This window comes from Clarias gariepinus, chromosome 6 (genome assembly GCF_024256425.1).
Source record: "Clarias gariepinus isolate MV-2021 ecotype Netherlands chromosome 6, CGAR_prim_01v2, whole genome shotgun sequence".
In the NCBI taxonomy this organism is placed as follows: domain Eukaryota; kingdom Metazoa; phylum Chordata; class Actinopteri; order Siluriformes; family Clariidae; genus Clarias; species Clarias gariepinus.
This window is the reverse complement of record NC_071105.1, coordinates 23,669,502-23,687,901: the sequence shown is the minus strand read 5'-3', so window position 1 is coordinate 23,687,901 and position 18,400 is coordinate 23,669,502. Positions and strand designations below refer to the sequence as shown.

At 38.3% G+C, this 18,400-nt stretch overlaps 1 protein-coding gene across 1 annotated transcript in view; it reads right to left on the bottom strand.

Annotated features, from left to right (window-relative positions):
• Positions 1 to 18,400, bottom strand: part of LOC128526425 (uncharacterized) — a 44,220-nt gene that overhangs the window by 7,290 nt on the left and 18,530 nt on the right. The window contains exon 3 of the mRNA XM_053498252.1: positions 9,790 to 9,907. Coding sequence (XP_053354227.1) covers positions 9,790 to 9,907 — 118 coding nt within the window. The remainder of the gene's footprint in view (positions 1 to 9,789; positions 9,908 to 18,400) is intronic.

The window sequence follows — 18,400 nt, the reverse complement described above, 5'->3', positions numbered from 1 at the left end:
AATGATAACTTCGCAAATCATCACTTTAGTACACAGAGTGGGCAATAATATAATATTTATTAATTATAATGAAAAAAACACGCTGGCTGGCAGGTTGTTTTGCACCAAGGTCGTGACAGTACTGTTTGTAACTAAAACAGAAGAAGTGACAAGAAAAGTACTACAGTGGAACCTCGGATTACGAGCATAATTCATTACGGAAGTGGGCTCATATTCCAAAACACTCGTAAACCAAATAAAAATTTCCCATAAGAAATAATGGAAACTTAAATTATTCGTTCTACAGCCCAAAGAAATAAATACATAAAAAGAATTAATACAAATTATTAAGTAAAAATAAAACAAATTAACCTGCACGTTACCTTTCAAAAAAGTAAAAAATAAATCCCGGCAGATTAGCTTTTTTTCTTTGTGCACGCAGTGCTGTGTATGTGTGCGTGTGTGTGTGAGGCTAAAAGGGGAGACAGCCCCTCCTGTCTCCCCCTCTTACACCTCTTACTCCTTATCTCCCAATCTTACACATTAAAACTTTCTTCTCTCGTTTAAACACACTCACACACACATTAACGCAAAAACTGCTGTTCAGTTTTAAATTATTAAAGCTTCTCTGCTTTTTTTTATGTTGCTCGCGACAGCGTAACAGCTCGTTAATTCATGCTCATGTAATGATGAGATGGACAAACTCGTCGATGCCCGTTCTTTTATTTTCTGCATTGTCAGGTTATAGTACAAACTTTTTGGTAAATCCTGCACTTAAATCCAATTAAAAAAACTACTTAAGAACAAAACTCAGGCTCTATATCCTAACTTTAATCTCACATCCGCGTTCACACACACTGGACTGCATTACCCACAATGCATCTCCCGCACTGGACTACACTTCTGTAAACAGCGGTCATAAATCAACGTCTCTCTCCCGCTACACTGTTTTATCTAAAAAAAAAAAAGCAATAAACATCGCTAATGACACTCGTGTGAGCGCAAACTAATAGAGTCACTGCTGTAAGGTAAAACAAACAAACGAACTACCCAGCACCTTACCTCTGAAAAGATTTGCGACAGAGTTTCTTCGGAGAGCAGAGTGTGTTTCTCTTGCCTTCATTTCTGTGCGCGCATGTGTGTGTTTGTGAATGAGGGTTTCACACACACACACACACACAGTTGGCACAGTGTCTAATTATGCTTACTGTACGCACACACACACACTTACAAACACACCGCGATGAGGAAGAAAATAGATTTTTAAACTCTGTATTGACAATTTCTTTTGCCTTATTCGCGCGCACACACATGTTATAAGAAATAGTACACGCACTGTAAACACGCGCTTCTGAACACATAATAAAATATGTTTCACACACACACGTAGTCCAGTGTTATAGTAAACAGTACACGCGTGCACAGATGTTGATTATACCAGTAAGAGACAAGCACTTGGACCCAGCAGAGGAGACGATTCTGCAGCGCAAGAGAGAGAAAAAACGTTGGCTCAGTTGTGATCACGTGACGCTCGGTGTCAAAACAAGAAGCGCATGCATGAAACATGATACTCGGTGCTTGTAAACCAAAAAAATGCTTGTTTTTCAAGTAAAAGTTTATAAAAAATCTTTGCTCGTCTTGTGGAACACTCGTAAACTGCGTTACTCGTAATCCGAGGTTCCACTGTGTGTGTGTATATATATATATATATATATATATATATAGTACTACGCTAATTTTCTCCATCTGTTCTGTACTTTTCTACCCATCCTGAGGCATCTGGAAACTGTGCCAGCTTCAGTAGACAAAGTCCAACCTTCAGGAGGACCAGCTATTTGACTATTGTACAAAAACACGGACACAAATTCAATTCATTTAAAATTCTTTATAGTAACATAAGTGTATAACTATATTAAGTCAGCTCAGTCGATTCCACTAATTGTCATTTATAGACCTCCAGGGCCTTGAATTTTTTTGTGAATTTGCAGATTTCCTCTCAAACCTAGTCGCTTCTGTAGACAAAGTGTTAATTGCTGGAGATTTTAATCTTCATTTTGAAAATTTGGAAGATCCATACTGGACTCGGTAGGAGTAAATCAGTGTGTAGTAGGACCCACTTATAAAGCAGGTCACACTTTAGATTTAATAATATTATTCGGATTAAGTATAAGAAATTTATTCACAATTCCACTATCTGAAGTTATCTCAGATCACTATCTTGTCTCAATTCAAATGTGTCACATTAATAATGTACGCACAGCGCCACGCTACCGTATGAAACGTACATTCACATGTAATCTCCCAGAGCTCCCAACCTCGATTAGATCACCGTCTGACCCCACAGAACTCGATCAGGCAACTGAATATTTAGAGTCGACATTTTGCTATACCTCAGATAATGTAGCTCCAGTTAAAAAAAAATTATTAGAGATAAGAAACTTGCTCCCTGGTATAACGATCACACGCGCACTTTAACACAGACCGCTCGGAAATTAGAACGTAAATGGCGTCAAACTAAATTGTAAGTATTTCAAATAGCATGGAAGGAGAGCATCCTGAACTATAGAAAAGCTCTTAGTGTAGCTAGATCAACATATCTCTCCACTCCTATAGAAAATAACAAAAATAATCCTAGATTTTTATTTAATGCTGTAGCCAAATTAACCAGAAATAAGACCACTGCAGAAATCTCCACAACAACATCATGCAATAGTGAGGACTTCATGAACTTTTTTAATAATAAAATTGTAAATATTAGGCATAAAATTGTGGTTTTGAAACCGAACAATGTAATTGATGCAGATGTTAATCTAGCCATGTCAGATCAGAACCTGGAATACTTTACTCCCCTTGAAGAGAATGAACTAATTTCACTCATCTCTTCTGCAAATTCATCAACCTGTATATTGGATCCTGTACCAACACATTTTCTTAAACAGATAGTACCAGCAATAACAGAACCCCTGTTGAGAATAATTAACTCTTCACTCAGCATTGGTTATGTTCCAAAATCTTTTAAATTAGCAGTTATCAAACCAATAATTAAGAAACCTGACCTCGACCCCTGTCAGCTGTCCAGTTACAGGCCAATATCAAACCTCCCCTTTATCTCTAAGATTCTGGAAAAGATTGTAGCGGAGCAGCTATGCTCATATCTACATAGAAATGGCATACATGAACTGTTTCAGTCAGGATTTAAACCTCATCACAGTACAGAGACAGCACTCGTTAAAGTAATAAATGACATCCTATTGGCCTCTGATCAGGGTTGTGTAACTATGCTTGTATTACTCGACCTCAGTGCAGCTTTTGACACCATTGATCACGCTATTCTTCTTCACAGATTGGAAAATGTAGTAGGAACTAAGGGTACAGCCCTCTCCTGGCTAAGATCCTATCTGACCCATCGTTATCAGTATGTAGACTTAAATGGTGATTATTCTGCATGTTCTCTGTTCTCAGTTTTAGGTCCACTGTTTTTTTCCCTTTACATGCTTCCTCTGGGCAACATAATCCGTAAGCATGGTATTAGTTTTCATTGTTATGCTGACGATACACAGTTACATGTCTCAGCGAAACCTGATGAGAAAAAAACAGCTTACTAAAATTGAGCAATGTGTGCAGGACATAAGAAATTGGATGCTAATTAACTTCCTTCTGCCTAATCCGGATAAGACAGAAGTTCTAGTCATGGGACCGCATACAGCTCGGAGTAAAATTTTAGATCACACCGTAACTTTAGATGGCCTTTCTGTTCCATCAAATGCAACAGTGAAAGACCTTGGTGTGATTATTGATTCCAGCTTTTCATTTGAAGCTCATGTAGATAATATTACCAGGATAGCATTCTTTCACCACAGAAATATTGCCAGGATAAGAAATTTATTGTCGCTGAACGATGCAGAAAAACTAGTTCATGCTTTTATCACCTCTAGGTTGGACTATTGTAATGCCATACTGTCTGGTTGTTCAGCTAGATGCATAAATAAGCTTCAGCTAGTCCAGAATGCAGCAGCGAGAGTCCTTACTAGAACCAGAAGATATGAGCACATCACCCCTATCTTATCTTCACTGCATTGGCTCCCTGTGAAATTTCACATTGATTTTAAAATACTACTCTTGACATATAAAGCATTAAATGGTCTCGCGCCGCAGTACCTGAGCGAAATGCTAGTGTTTTTTACGATCCGCCACGCCTACTTCGAACAAAGGATGCAGGCTGCTTGTCAGTACCGTGTATTATGAAAAATACAGCTGGGGGCAGAGCTTTTTCTTACAAAGCCCCAAAATTATGGAATAGTCTTCCAAATAGTGTTTGGGACTCAAACACAGTCTCAGTGTTTAAGTCCAGGCTAAAAACCTATTTATTTAGCCAAGCATTTTTATAAATAGATTTGCCTTAGGCAAAGGAGCAGATCTGGGGGACTCATGGACGTAGCGTAGTTTGTGTAACCTTCTGGCTCTCCCTTTTAGTTATGCTGTCATAGTTAGTCCTGCCGGAGTCTCTGCTTGCACTCTACAGTTAATATACATTCACATTATACATTGTGTGACTGTGACCATACCTAACTGCCATCTCTCCTCTTCTCCCCCCCCCCCCCTTTCTCTTTCCTGTATCCTCCTGTCTCCCCCTTTCACTTTTTCTTTCTCTCTGTCCAGCTACACATGTCGTTCCCGAGCTGCCAGTGATCCAGACTCCCTCTGCCCTCCGGACCTGTCTGACCCATCCTGGTGCCCCGCTTCTGGCTGAAGATCTCGTCACATGGATGCCCCGTGTGTCTCTCTGGGATGCGTCTGGTGACTGCTAATTTGGACTGTAATGATTCTCTCTACCTAGAAAATGGTTCTGGCCTTGACTGGTGTTTGGAACTTCTTACAAGTCTACCTGGGTCTTCAATAACTACCTGGACTCCATATTAACATCAATTAACATCAGCTATTATAGCTTAACTGCCCCCCACCCTCCACACTGTATGAATGCAGATCATTTACTGCTTTCTGTTTCACCCAAATGAGGATGGGTCCCCTGTTGAGTCTGGTTCCTCTCACGGTTTCTTCCTATTACCATCTCAGGGAGTTTTTCCTTGCCACTGTCGCCCTCGGCGTGCTCACCAGGGACAAACTGACCATTTTGATTTATACAAATTCACATTTCATACAAACTGAAATAATTCTTTTGATTGTGTAAAGCTGCTTTGCGGCAATGAAAATTGCTAAAAGCGCTATACAAATAAAATTTAATTGAATTGACCAGCTCCAGCTAGATTCTGCTTTATGATGACTGGAGCTACACATGCTGCTCCTGTGCTTCCAGTGATCCAGACCCCATCTGCCCTCTGTACCTACTGACTCATCCCTATGCTGAACTGGACTGGAATTTAAAGAATTTCTGTTATATTGTACTTTCAGCTGCATAACACACATGATGTTATATCATCTCTATCTGTTATCACCCAAATGAGGATGGGTTCCCTGTTGAGTATGGTTCCTCTGAAGGTTTTTTCCTATTGCCTCTCAGGGAGTTTTTCCTTGCCACTGTCACCGTCACCCTTGGCTTGCTCATCGGAGACATTTCATTCATTCATCTCATTATTATCTAGACATTTTTCTCACATGTACACAATTTTTTTCTTTTTTTTTGAATGAATTTCTTTTATTTTTGTGAAGCTGCTTTGAGACAATTGACCATTGTTAAAAGTGCTATATAAATATAAACATATAAATATAAATATATTAATATATCACCAAGCAAAGCTGAGCTGTTTGCTTTTTTGCAGAAACAGTGGTATAAAGTCACCCAACAGCAATGTGAAAATCTGGTGGAGAGACAGAACACATGAAAGCTGTAACTGCAAATCAGGGTTATTATTCCACCAGATACTGATTTATTAATGCTATTAAGCCAAAGCATTAACATATCTTGTGTACAAAGTATTAGCATTTTGTTAATTAGAATTATTAAAGCTCTGCAAATACTACATGATCTTGGGTTATTGTGATGTGTTGTTACACTCTAAATAACAATAGTTACATTGTGAATTTAGAAGAAATATTGCTAGCATTACAAACATTAAACAAAATAGCACACCAACACGTTTTTTTTAATATATATATATATATAACATTTTTGATATTCTTTTTTTCCAGAGATGTATAGAGGGAAACAAATAAGGCTCTCTGTGTTTTTTTTTATTTTTTTTATTTGGGTGCATAGGATGGTCTGGGTTGGTGTGGGATTTCTCAGTCTGAAATCGTGTCCCAGTCCAGCCTGCTTTCAAGTTATATTGAAAACACCCGTCACTGCGTGCGCCTATGATGGGCTGCGCCTCAACATTTTCTCGGTCCTCACTCACTCTTTAGGCTCCTTACGTAGGCGCCCCATTCTGCAGGTGCGCGCAGGCGCAAGGCCGCCAGATCGGGCCGGCTGGCGATAATTAATATTGACGGCTCTCGCACTTTCTCCGCGTTAAAAATCCTTAGCTTTCCCCTTCCTCCTTCCTTTAACCATCTCCTTTCCCGTTTGTTCTAAATAAAATTCCCCCTTCTCCCGTAAGACCAGTGTTGCCAACTTAGCGACTTTGTCGCTATATTTAGCGACTTTTCAAATCCCTCTAGCGACAATTTTTTTTTAAAAGCGACTAGCGACAAATCTGGCGACTTTTTCTTGTGTTACTGGAGACTTTTGGAGACTCTGATGTGTCCGTACTGACTCTCCTCAACTTGCCACAGCAGCTGCCGCCGCCGGCCCCTCCACCGTCCCAAAGCACTTACAGACAGGCCTGTCCTCTTGCAGGAGTCCCCCCCCCCCAGCTGCAGTTACAGCAGGAGATGCTCACTCCTACGACTCTCGACTGCAAATGAATTGCCCATGCGCGAATCCGCCGTTAAGTGATACCGCCCTGGCTTGTAAGCGATATGTAAATTAAAAATATCCTGTTCCGATGCATATTAAAAAATGTTCTTTGTCTAAAATAAATTGCTGCACAAGAATAAATCGCTGCATTCAGTGTTGCCAACTTAGCAACTTTGTTGCTAGATTTAGCAACTTGTCAGATTCCCTTGATGACTTTTTTTCAAAAAAGCGCCTAGCGATAAATCTAGCAACTTTTGGACAAACCTTAGCAAGTTTTCAAATGTCGCCAATACTGTCCTGTAAGCACGAGGTGTTGCTTTCCCGGGACAGTTACTCATCTTTCTGTGTCTGCTGTGATCAGTGAGCGCTAGCTCCGGCTGAAAGGAGCAGCAGATTCCCGTGACTGCACAGCAGCTAACATGGATGTAAATGAGCTGCCCATGTGCAAACGGTGTTGCAATGGACCTATCACTTACCTGCTTCTCCTTTGCTTGAAATAAAACTATTGAATTTTTTTCTTTCTTATTTATTTATTTTTTTTCCCGATGCACTTATATTACTCACTGTTACAAAGCTTAAATTCATTATTATATTGGACACATGAGGAAGGATTAGGGAAAACACGCAAAATGTAATTACGTCATCAATATGCAAATATACGCATGACGTCATCTAGCGACATTTGGCGACTTTTCGAGCAGACTTTAGCTACCTTCCGTTGAAAATAGTTGGCAACACTGCGTAAGACCTCTCGCCTCGTGTCCATGCACACAGTGAACCTGTTACAACATCAAAGGTAAAACTACACAACTCTCCGACCACTGATTCTCCTACCATTAACTTTGATTTTACAAACGTGATTTTTAAATGCGTTTTGATACATTTTTAAACACTACATTTGTAACGCCAGTAACATGTTATTGACATTGTTAACTGTAATCAAATTACATGCATTTAAAATGTAACGCGTTATATGCATTATCAGGAAAAGTGATTAGATTACAGTAACGCGTTACACAGTAACATTATACACAACTCTGCTTGTCAATGTATTGTAAAATTGTGAGGCATTTTCTCTCTGCAGATAGTGAAGTTATAATATTCCACAGCATCTGAAATGCACAAATGAGTTTAAGGTTACAGTGTAGTTTCATAAACAAGTATGTATGTATGTATGTATGTATGTATGTATGTCAAAAGTAGTAAAGATAGACAGTATGTAATCAATTTATGTGTTAAAAAGAGGGAAGAAACGATGTCATGGGATATCTTTCATATTTTTGTGACTGTTTATGCAAACCCAGGTAATAATTAAAAAAATCTTCATATGGATTATATTTCTGTTAATTACCCCATGGAGAAGGGGCATCTTAAGCTAAACAGAGCTGCTTCTGTTAAACTACAAACAGGGGGTAAAAATTGGTACACTGAAAAAAATAACCCATTGGTTGAACTCAAATTGTGGGCAGGATTTCCATCCAATAAATATATGTAGCCCCAACTCAAATGAAATATATCCATGCACTATAATTTAATTGAGTTAGTCCAACTAATTTTTATCAAATGCAGCTACAATAATAATTTATTTATAATAATTGCAATAAATACGTGAAAATTATTTGTTTGTCCAACTTAAACTAATACTATTAATAGGAAATGAAGTTATTAAGTTATGTTTTCCATTTTTATTTCCGATTAAGACATGAGACAAAACCCATTTGAGGTGTTATATTACCCGGAAAACAAAAGGTGCTGCTTACACTGTAATTTTAAATGTTAGAATAACCTGGAAAACACTTACAAGGCTGATAACAGTAACCCCTTAATTTAGCATCAATAATCAAATACACACACCGATATATTAACTTTTAGACTTGAAACCAGACTCCAAGTTTACCTTAAAAAAAAAAAAGGCTTTAAGAGCAGTAAATTGAAATAGTACTTATGTAAAAGCTTCATAACCGGTGAAAAATAAATTCCCAGCTATTCCGAATCCCTTGAGCAAAAGAAAAAAAAAAAAAAAAGGCTCTTTGTACTGTAGATGGAGAGCTTTGCACTGCTTTACAAACAGGGGATGCCAATGTCTGGTTTTGATAAAACAACCATCAATGATGCAAAACAACTTATATTAAATTTTCTTAATACTACTTGAAGAACAGTTTAAACATCAATTATAAAACATTGTTCTAAATATACAGCAACTGTATATGTAATAAAAGCTGAACAAGGCTGTAGAAAATATTTGCGGGAATTACTTTTACCCCTGAGAAATTTTAAATCTAACAGGCTTACATTTTATGTTAACATGAAGATAAGTGCAAATGAAAAAGAAAAATATTTTACTAATACTGAAAAATAAAAACTATAATAATAAAATAAAATAAAAAATAAAAAAACAGTAAAGCCAAACTCTTCCATGTAGGTCATTGTACAACCAATATGGCAAAAGCTAAATTCCCTCTACTTTGTTCAGTCCAGAGATATACAGTACTGCATTATTTTCTTCTCCATTGTACAAACAGTTCCATACTCATACACTGAAAAACAGTTTTTGGTGTATTATCCTAGGGGCTAACAGAAACTGGCTGCATTAACCACTAACCCATCTAATAACTAATATAGATACCCATATTCTTTTAAATGTAACAAACTGACAAGTTTGACTTGTTACACAAAAAAGGTTCTGGCCATTCACAATCAAAAGGATTAACAGTTTTGTTGAAATCTGTTTAGATTCATTTCAACTTGAGTTGAAAAAAATGGAAGTGTGAAAAAAATGGATGCACCAGCTGACACTGCCATCAGCTTTATGGCAAGTTGAAAAGGGTGGAGGGTAGAGTCACAATTGAGTTAGCATGTGGAGGCGAAGCAGGCAAACTTGAGGTGAAGACCATAGAATTCCAAACTTAAATCCCCATCAACCCTTAGTTTGTCTGGGAAGTGCAAAATCACTCTACTTCCCATGGTTGTAGATCCTTCATCATAACTGTTAAACAGCTTGCAGTCTGGATCCTCATTGAAGTAGATCACAAGGCTCCTCAGGATCCACTCCCTCTTGATGTCGATGATGTCACACTAAAGCAGCGGGAAGAATCAAGATAGAATTTAGCCAAATGTGGGTGCAACGGCTGAACAGGGAGGAGAGCAGGTTGTCTAAAGAATGCCATTGGTTGGCGTGCGAGTTGGGTGAATTAAATGTAAATGCAATGAAGTGCTTTGGATAAAAACATCATATAAACAGGCCATGTAACATTTCTTAAATGTGTTTAAATGAGCAGCTAAGGACTAAAACCTTACAATAAATCACCTTAATACAGTGAAAGCATTTCCCATGGGTTTTTACTTACAGAATCTTTGATGGCCAGGATGGCCTTAATCTTTTGCCCCTTCACTCTTCCACTCTTTCTTGTTAAAGATCTGTATTAGTTTTTTCTGAAAAATGGTCCAGCTGCGCCAGGAACTTCGATCGCAGTGGCTTAGTGGTGATCCGCAAAAACTCTGCATTTATCTGAAATATTTAAACAATATACAATATACTATAAAAAAAATTCTAATTGCAATCGGGCAGCCATTAAACAACATGAACAATAATTAACATTACTTACTTCACTCTCGAGAAACAGGGCCGGCCATCTGTTTTTGAACTCCTCCATCATAAGCCTTTGTTCCACAATCTCCCAGCGTCTGTAGGAGAAGGTTTTTTCCATTTTTGCCTTAATCACCAATGCATTGTCACGCTTTTTTAGTTCTGACAATAAAGCAATTCTCTCATTCTCCAAGCTTTCTGTGGATTCGCCTTTTGGGTGCAGAGGAATGTAGTTAACTTCCGCCTTCCTTGGTTCCTTAATATTAGCTGCAGCCTTTCCTTGGCCTTCTTGTTTGTGCTTCAAGCAGTTTACATGGATATCAGGATGTCCGAGTCGCCCAAGCTTTGTTCGATAGTTTTGCATTTTATACTTAAGTGACTGATTCCAACCCCCAAACCCTGTCTCAGATCCCAGCTGCCACAAACAAGGGTATGCCCTGGTCAAAGCTGCAGCTACCTCCTCACATTGATAGTGTATTTCATCATTTCTTAAACTAGGCCATCAAAAATGACTCCTTTCAGCTTAGGGCCAGGGTTGAAGTATGTTCCGTTGGTCTCAAACTCTATATTCTTTTGGTGTAGCTCAAACTCGGCATCATACGTGAACTTAGGTACCACAAAAAATTTTGGCCAGGAAGATAATCCTGAGAGCTGTGTTTCTGGGGATGAATGCGGGGTTGACATGTACAGTGTATCATCAATGCAGGATGAGGCTATTGATGAAGCTGGGGTTTGAGGGTCTGGGCACATGGTATTTGAGGTCTCAGCAGATGAGTCTACTGTGTCCAAAATGATGTAGGGCTCCACAGGTGACAGGATAGGAGAGTATATTACTTTTAGCATGCTTTTATTTTGAATTTTTGACACTGAGGTTTATGAACTTGTTAAAGTCAGCATCCATGTAATGCAATCGGAAGTCCTCTTGCATTTGAAAGAATGTCTTTATCAATGTTTCCAGTTCTTCCACTGTTGCTGGAATTCCAGAAGCCAGAGTCAATTTTTTTGAATCAGATTCATCACCAAATATTATCCGCAGAACAGCTTGCCTCGCCATTATGGAACACTTTTAGTCGGAGCATAAACAAGGGAGAAGGAGAATAATACATTAGCATTATGTAAAAATGTGTAAAATAATAACAGACTTAAAAATTTGAGGTACATAGGCTTAACAATGACACTAACCTTTAATGATGATGAACCTTTTCAACATTACCATGCGCAAACCTCCAACTGTGTACTCCACAAGGGGATAGGAGTCTTCCAATTTAGCAACCTCAATCAGAGCAACCTCTCTAGAGGGTGAGGCAGTTAGCTTAAATCCACCATAATGCTCCCTTTACCAAGGACATAAATCTTTGACTAGAAAAAACAGCTTCTCCTTAATAATGCACATTTGAATGATCTCGTTAAATTTAGGCAGTCTATCTACAGAGCCATGCACAATAAGCATCCCCTTACTGTAACGTATACCACTGCAAGACACATTTTTTTTTATCATATGAACCATCTGGGTATCTCTGCCTCAGTGCAGACACTACTCCCTCATTAGGAACATCAACAGGCATGATTGAAACATCTGTGACCTCTAATGATGACTTTTTGAGACTGGAGGAGTGTGTTTGGTAGGCAAGCATGAATTGGTGTTTAATAGCTAGTGAACGAGGTACAGTATATTTTGAAAGCAATTTGTATGACGAACAACCTTTTTGAAAAAGCTATGTTTAGCCTCAAATCTCATTGTTCACAGTGCTATCAGAGGTCCGAAGCAACGAATCATCTGCGGATAGTGCTCTAAATAGTGATGTTTTGGTGGGAGCTTGATTTGTGGAAAAAGTTCAAGATACCGCTGTCTGTGATCATAAATCTTGGCCTCAAGATATGCAATTGTCTCATCTGTATGCAAAGGAGCCACAACCAACTCAACTATATCCTTAAGGTCAAGAATCACCTGCCATGCTGGCTCACCTTCTGGAACAATTTACCCAATTATAAAAGGAAGCAATCTTAGCAAAGTCCAATTTTTATGTGCATTGGCACCAATACTGTTGCTTGATGTGAAAGTGCGTGGTATGGCATGGGGCCTATTGGTTTTGTCCGCCCATTTGTACGGAAATGTCTGGATTAAGCTGTTAAGATCAGTAAGAGTGAAGTATTTTTTGGAGATTAATAAACTAATGCAGCGTGCAAGCTCAGCTGGAACAACACCCTCAAAGAGATCATGCACAATGTCAGGAGGATAACCAGTGTTAACATGAAAATATGAAAGGTGTTCTGTTAAAACACACTGTTTTTTGACACCACAACAAATAGTTGCGTTCTCCTGAGCAGTCTGGGCATGAACATCATGGATGTTTCTGGTTCTAAGTTGGAAAGCACCTGACTTGACATCCTTAGTCTGAAATTCTGATTTATCACCGTACAAAATCTGCATATTGACCCAGCAGAAAAACTCTCAACAAATCCACTTATTCCATGAGCTGCAAGATTGTTAGCTATTACACACTGGACAGAACCTTTAGCAAACTGACCTAGCTGAGAAATAAATACACCATGGTTTTCTAAAATGCACAAGTCTTGCAAAAGTGGCTGCAACACTTTTTTTATAGCCATAAGCTTTTACATCATCAGACTTGCAGAGAACAGCTAATTAGATAGAGACTAGTGTTGAATGTGAACCTGGTGGAACATTACCTAAAACCCAATAGACACCACAGAGTTTGTGCTTCTTACGAGATGTCCCAAAAGGGTTACATATCTTAAAATCGTCAACATAAAGATTAATTGCTATTCTCAAACCTTTACCAGACAGAAAATTATTTTGTTAATAGTAGTCACCGTCTCTTACAGTTCTGTATTCACGGACACCAGTTGAAAACTGGTCTATTTTTGGAGTTTCAAGATGTTCAAGGACATCTTTATGAGAAAGCAACTGTTGCAAACATTGTAAAACAGGGATATACAGTATTAAAATGATCTATTTCTGTTGTTACGTCCTCTGACGTATTTATTTTATGCTGTGTAAACATGAACTGTTATACTACAGTATTTCGGTTTCTTTCTCTCCTTTTCCCTCGTCTAACACACAGCCAGCTTGATGTAGCTCAGCTGTGCCTAATTGCACCAATCACCGCTGGATCCACATTGGCTAACGAGGAGAGCTCTTTGGAGTTAAAGGCTGCAGACACCTGAAGGACGAGGAGGGCAGTACTGTGGATAGGTAGTGTAGAGCAGAGTAGCTTACAGTAGGAGTGGGTGCCCTCCTGTTTACTGACCAACTCACCAGAGACTATTGTGTTTTCTCCTGTCTTAGCCATTAGCTTGTGTGCCATTGCTAGTGCTAAGGTGTTAGCTTGTGCTAAGGTGTTAGCTTGTGCTAAGTGTAACTTCACCAGTTGTCATCTTTTTGTAGCTATTGCTACAACTCTGTTCCTACACTTGTCTTGAACTTAAGTGCTTTATGGTCTTTACTTACTTACTTTATTTGGAGCTGTAGGGAGGAGGATGACATTTATTTTTGTACCATCTTTTCTCATGTGTTAAGTTAGTAAGGGAGCTAGGTAAGACTTGTTGTTTATTTGGTATTTTCTTTTGTGAGGTTAACCAGCTTTCTTTAAAACTTAGTTAGAACTGTTATGTTTGTTATTTTGGCCTTGTTCCCTCCTGAAGTTTGTTTTGCTCCCTGGTTTGGATATTTGAGTTTGTAAATAAAATCTTTTTTTTTTTTTGGCATCTGAGATTAGTGTGTTCTCTTTTGTGAAGTTTAACATTGTATTCTTCATTTTAGATCAAAATCTGCTATTTCAATTTATTTTGTTACTTCCCTTCCACCCCTAGACTAGAGGGGAACGTAACACTGTGGACATCTAGTATGTACTCGACCGGCTCTATAACACCAAAATGAGAAGTAGTACTGTGTACGTTTATATGCAGTAGCAAGAGGCCCATCTTTTGCAATAGCTATGCCCAATGGATTAGATTTGCACAGAAGAGTAGAAAGTTCATTAACTACTGGCTCCTCAATTTGCAGTGTATGGATCTGGAATATACTGTATCCGATACAATACTTCTCGTCACAGGCAAAGATACTGTACTTAATATGTAGTGAAGTTCAGAAAGGATCTCGTCAATAACTGCCTTTGAAGTGTGAACAATATTTTCCAACTTCAATAAAAGGCAAGCAATTTTCTCTTCAGTTGAATTTGGCAGGTGTAATTCTACAGCATCACCACTACCTAGTGTTTCATTTTCATAATCTCTATTCGCAGACTCCATTGATCTATCTTTAATGTCTGACTGATGTAACTGATTGCTTGTCCTGATGATTTTGGCTTTAAAGTCTTTTAATGAATGTTGGTCGTGTTTCCTGTTTTTGTGAGTGTTAAACGTACTGTAGATATTAGTTTTAAATGTGCATCCTACAAACACACACTGAACTGTTTCATAATGCCCGAGATGTCTATTGATGTGTTGAAAAAAGTCCCTTTCTGTTGCTAGTTCTCTGCATGAGCACACATAGCACTGGAATGAAGATACTTCCACCTGCTTTGAAGTTTTTTGCTTAGCATGAGTTTTATGTGTGATTTAGTAGCTTATTCCATGTGTTAAACGTACACAGGCAATCTGTGTATGGACATGGATATCGATAACTGCCCCTAAAATGCCCATGAGTCTGCCTAAAATGCTGCAACAGTAAATATCTGCTAGCTAGTTCCAAATTGCATTCTTTGCACTGCCACATGTATTATTCTGAAAAGGAGAACAAAGACAATAAGCATATATCACACCAAACAAATGGCCATAATACAGTAGAAGTCTGCCCCAAGAAGCTTTCTAATGCTGATCAAACTGCAAAAGATGAAATAAATACATTAGAGGTGCAAGTTCACTTGCTGATATTCTGAAAAGGTGACAATGACAACTTTGCATATGACCACTCAGCAAAGCACTTTGTAAAAGACAAAACTAACATTTTTATTAGATAAGCAATGATTTTACAGCAGCACTGAAAGTATATATAATAAAACAAGCATGTAAAAAAAATAAACTGCCAATTTTATTTAAACAATACTATTAATAATAATAATACATTATAGTACACTTATTTCATTAAATGTTTGTTAGGGCACAGTGAGCATTTGTCTCTCCCTGGACAACTATAGAACATCAGAGGAGAATAAAACTCAGTCTGTCCTGCCTGCACATGAGGGGGGAGGGAAAAGCACAGTGGAGGTGCTGCTGTTGAGCCGCACGCATGAGAAAAGTTACAATACTGTACACTAGACTTGTGCGCATTCTTTCTTTCCTCTGGATAGTATAAATAAGTAACAGTACGATGATTTTCATTAGTTGCTTTTTAGAGGCGTTACACTAACTGTTAAAGTTAATACCAAAGCATAACCTACACTACCGTTCAACTTAAGGTAGCAATAGTTGCGACATGGATTTCGCGGTTGTAAAAGTTAGAAGAGTCAGAATATAACCCTGTTTAACGTAACCATAGTTCACTCCCACTCCTGCAACAAGCGGACCTCTGGCCTGCCTGAGATACTTAAGCACAGCAGCATGAGAGGCTAACGTAACCTTATAAGCAAAAAAATTAATAAAAACCTGCCAACTCCAGCTTTAATCACGTTATAACCAAGCAAAATTCACCTTGCTTAATATAAAACATACTTTGGTAAATAGCAAAGTAAAATACACAAAAATACTTACAGAGGAATGAACGTCAAGTTAAAGTAAGTAACGTAAATGTATCATCCTCCCCACAGGTGTTGCAGCCCTAATGAGAAAATGCCTTAGGGCAAAGATTAGTAAAGCGTGTTCTCGCACATGCTCAGTGGGCAGTTCCCTAAACAAACTAATTTACTTTATTAATGAATCTCATAGGTGAAACTTTTCAAACTTTTTGTGTTACAGCTATTAAATATACATGTATATTTTTAAAATTCATATATTAAAACAAAGCAAACTATATTTAAATATGTTATATTTAAAAGGGGCTTGAATCATTTTTTGAGTGTAGGAAACAAGTTACATTTTAAAATTTAATTCAATTAAATTTTATTTATATAGCGCTTTTAACAATGGTCATTGTCTCAAAGCAGCTTCACAAAAATTAAATAATTTTTTTTTTTTTGGAAAAGAAAAGAAAATGGAAGTGTGTATGTGTGAGAAAAATGTGTCTGGATAATAATTAGATAAATAAATGATGAATGAAATGTCTCTGATGAGCAAGCCAAGAGTGACGGCGACGGTGGCAAGGTAAAACTCCCTGAGATGGCAATAGGAAACCTTGAGAGGAACCAGACTCAATCAGGGAACCCATCCTCATCTGGGTGATAACAGATAGAAATAACATCATGTGTGTTGTGCAGGTGAAAGTTCAATACACCAAAAGTTGTGTAGATTAACATGAAGTCCAGTTCAGCACAGGGAGTCAGTAGGTGCAGAGGGCAGATGGGGTCTGGGTCACTGGAAGCACAGGAGCAGGATGTGTAGCTCCAGCCATCATAAAGCAGAATCCAGCTGGAGCTGGTCCTTCTCTGGATGCCTCAGAAACCTCGCAGGGTTGGCCTTTGTCTACTAAAGCTGGCACAATCTCCAGATGCCTCGGGATGGGTAGAAAAATACAGAAAAGATGGAGAGAATTAGCGTAGTTGCCATTCAGGATAGGTGTACTGGAGTATGATGTTATGAGTTACGCGTATGCCAGATTAAAGAGATGCGTCTTGAGTCTACTTTTGAATTGGGAAACCGTGTCTGCTCCCTGAACACTGTCTGGAAGGCTATTCCAAAGTTTTGGAGCTAAATATGAAAATGCCCTGCCCCCTTTTGTAGATTTTAAAATTCTGAGAATTACCAGAAGTCCAGAGTTTTGTGATCTTAGTACGTGGTGGATTATAGCGTATCAGAAGACTGGTTAGATATGTGGGAGCTAAACCATTTAAAGCCTTGTATGTAAGTAGTACTATTTTGTAATTAATTCTAAACTGAACAGGTAGCCAGTGCAGGGATGATAATATAGGTGTTATATGATCAAATTTTCTGGACCTAGTGAGAACCCTGGTGGCTGCATTTTGGACTAACTGTAGCTTGTTTATTGAGGATGCAGGACAACCACCTAGTAATGCATTACAATAGTCCAGTCTGGAGGTCATGAATGCATGAACTAGCTTTTCTGCATCAGATACGGATAGGATACTCCTAAGTTTGGCAATATTTCTAAGATGGAAAAAGGCTGTTTTTGTGATATTGGAAATATGATTTTCAAAAGACAAGTTACTGTCTAATATTACGCCCAGGTCTTTTACTGTCTTTTACATCCTTCTAAACGCAGGCTAAATTGTGAAAGCTGTTGTGTGCTGGTTTTTGGGCCGATGAGTAATATCTCTGTCTTATCTGAATTTAGTAAAAAAAAGTTATTGGTCATCCAATCTTTTATGTCCTGGACACACTCGGTTAATCCAGACAACTTGTGTATTTCATCTGGTTTTGTTGAGATATATAATTGGGTATCATCAGCATAACAATGGAAACTACTGTAATCCCATGCCTTCTAATGATGTTTCCCAAGGGAAGCATGTATATTGAGAACAGCAGAGGTCCTAAAACTGACCCTTGTGGGACCCCATATTTCACTGGCATTACATGAGACGGTACTCCATTTAGATCTACAAAATGGTATCGATCAGACAGGTATGATCTAAACCATTTTAGTGTCTGCCCCTGAATACCTATATGATTTTGTAGACGATCTATAAGAATATTATGATCTATGGTGTCGAATGCAGCACTAAGATCAAGTAAGACTAGTATTGAGATGCAGCCTTGGTCTGAAGCTAAAAACAAGTCGTTCGCAATCTTAACTAGTGCAGTTTCTGTACTATGATGGGGCCTGAAACCTGACTAAAATTCTTCTAGGATGTTGTTTTCCTGCAAGAATGTGCATATTTGAGCTGATACTACTTTTTCTAATGTTTTTG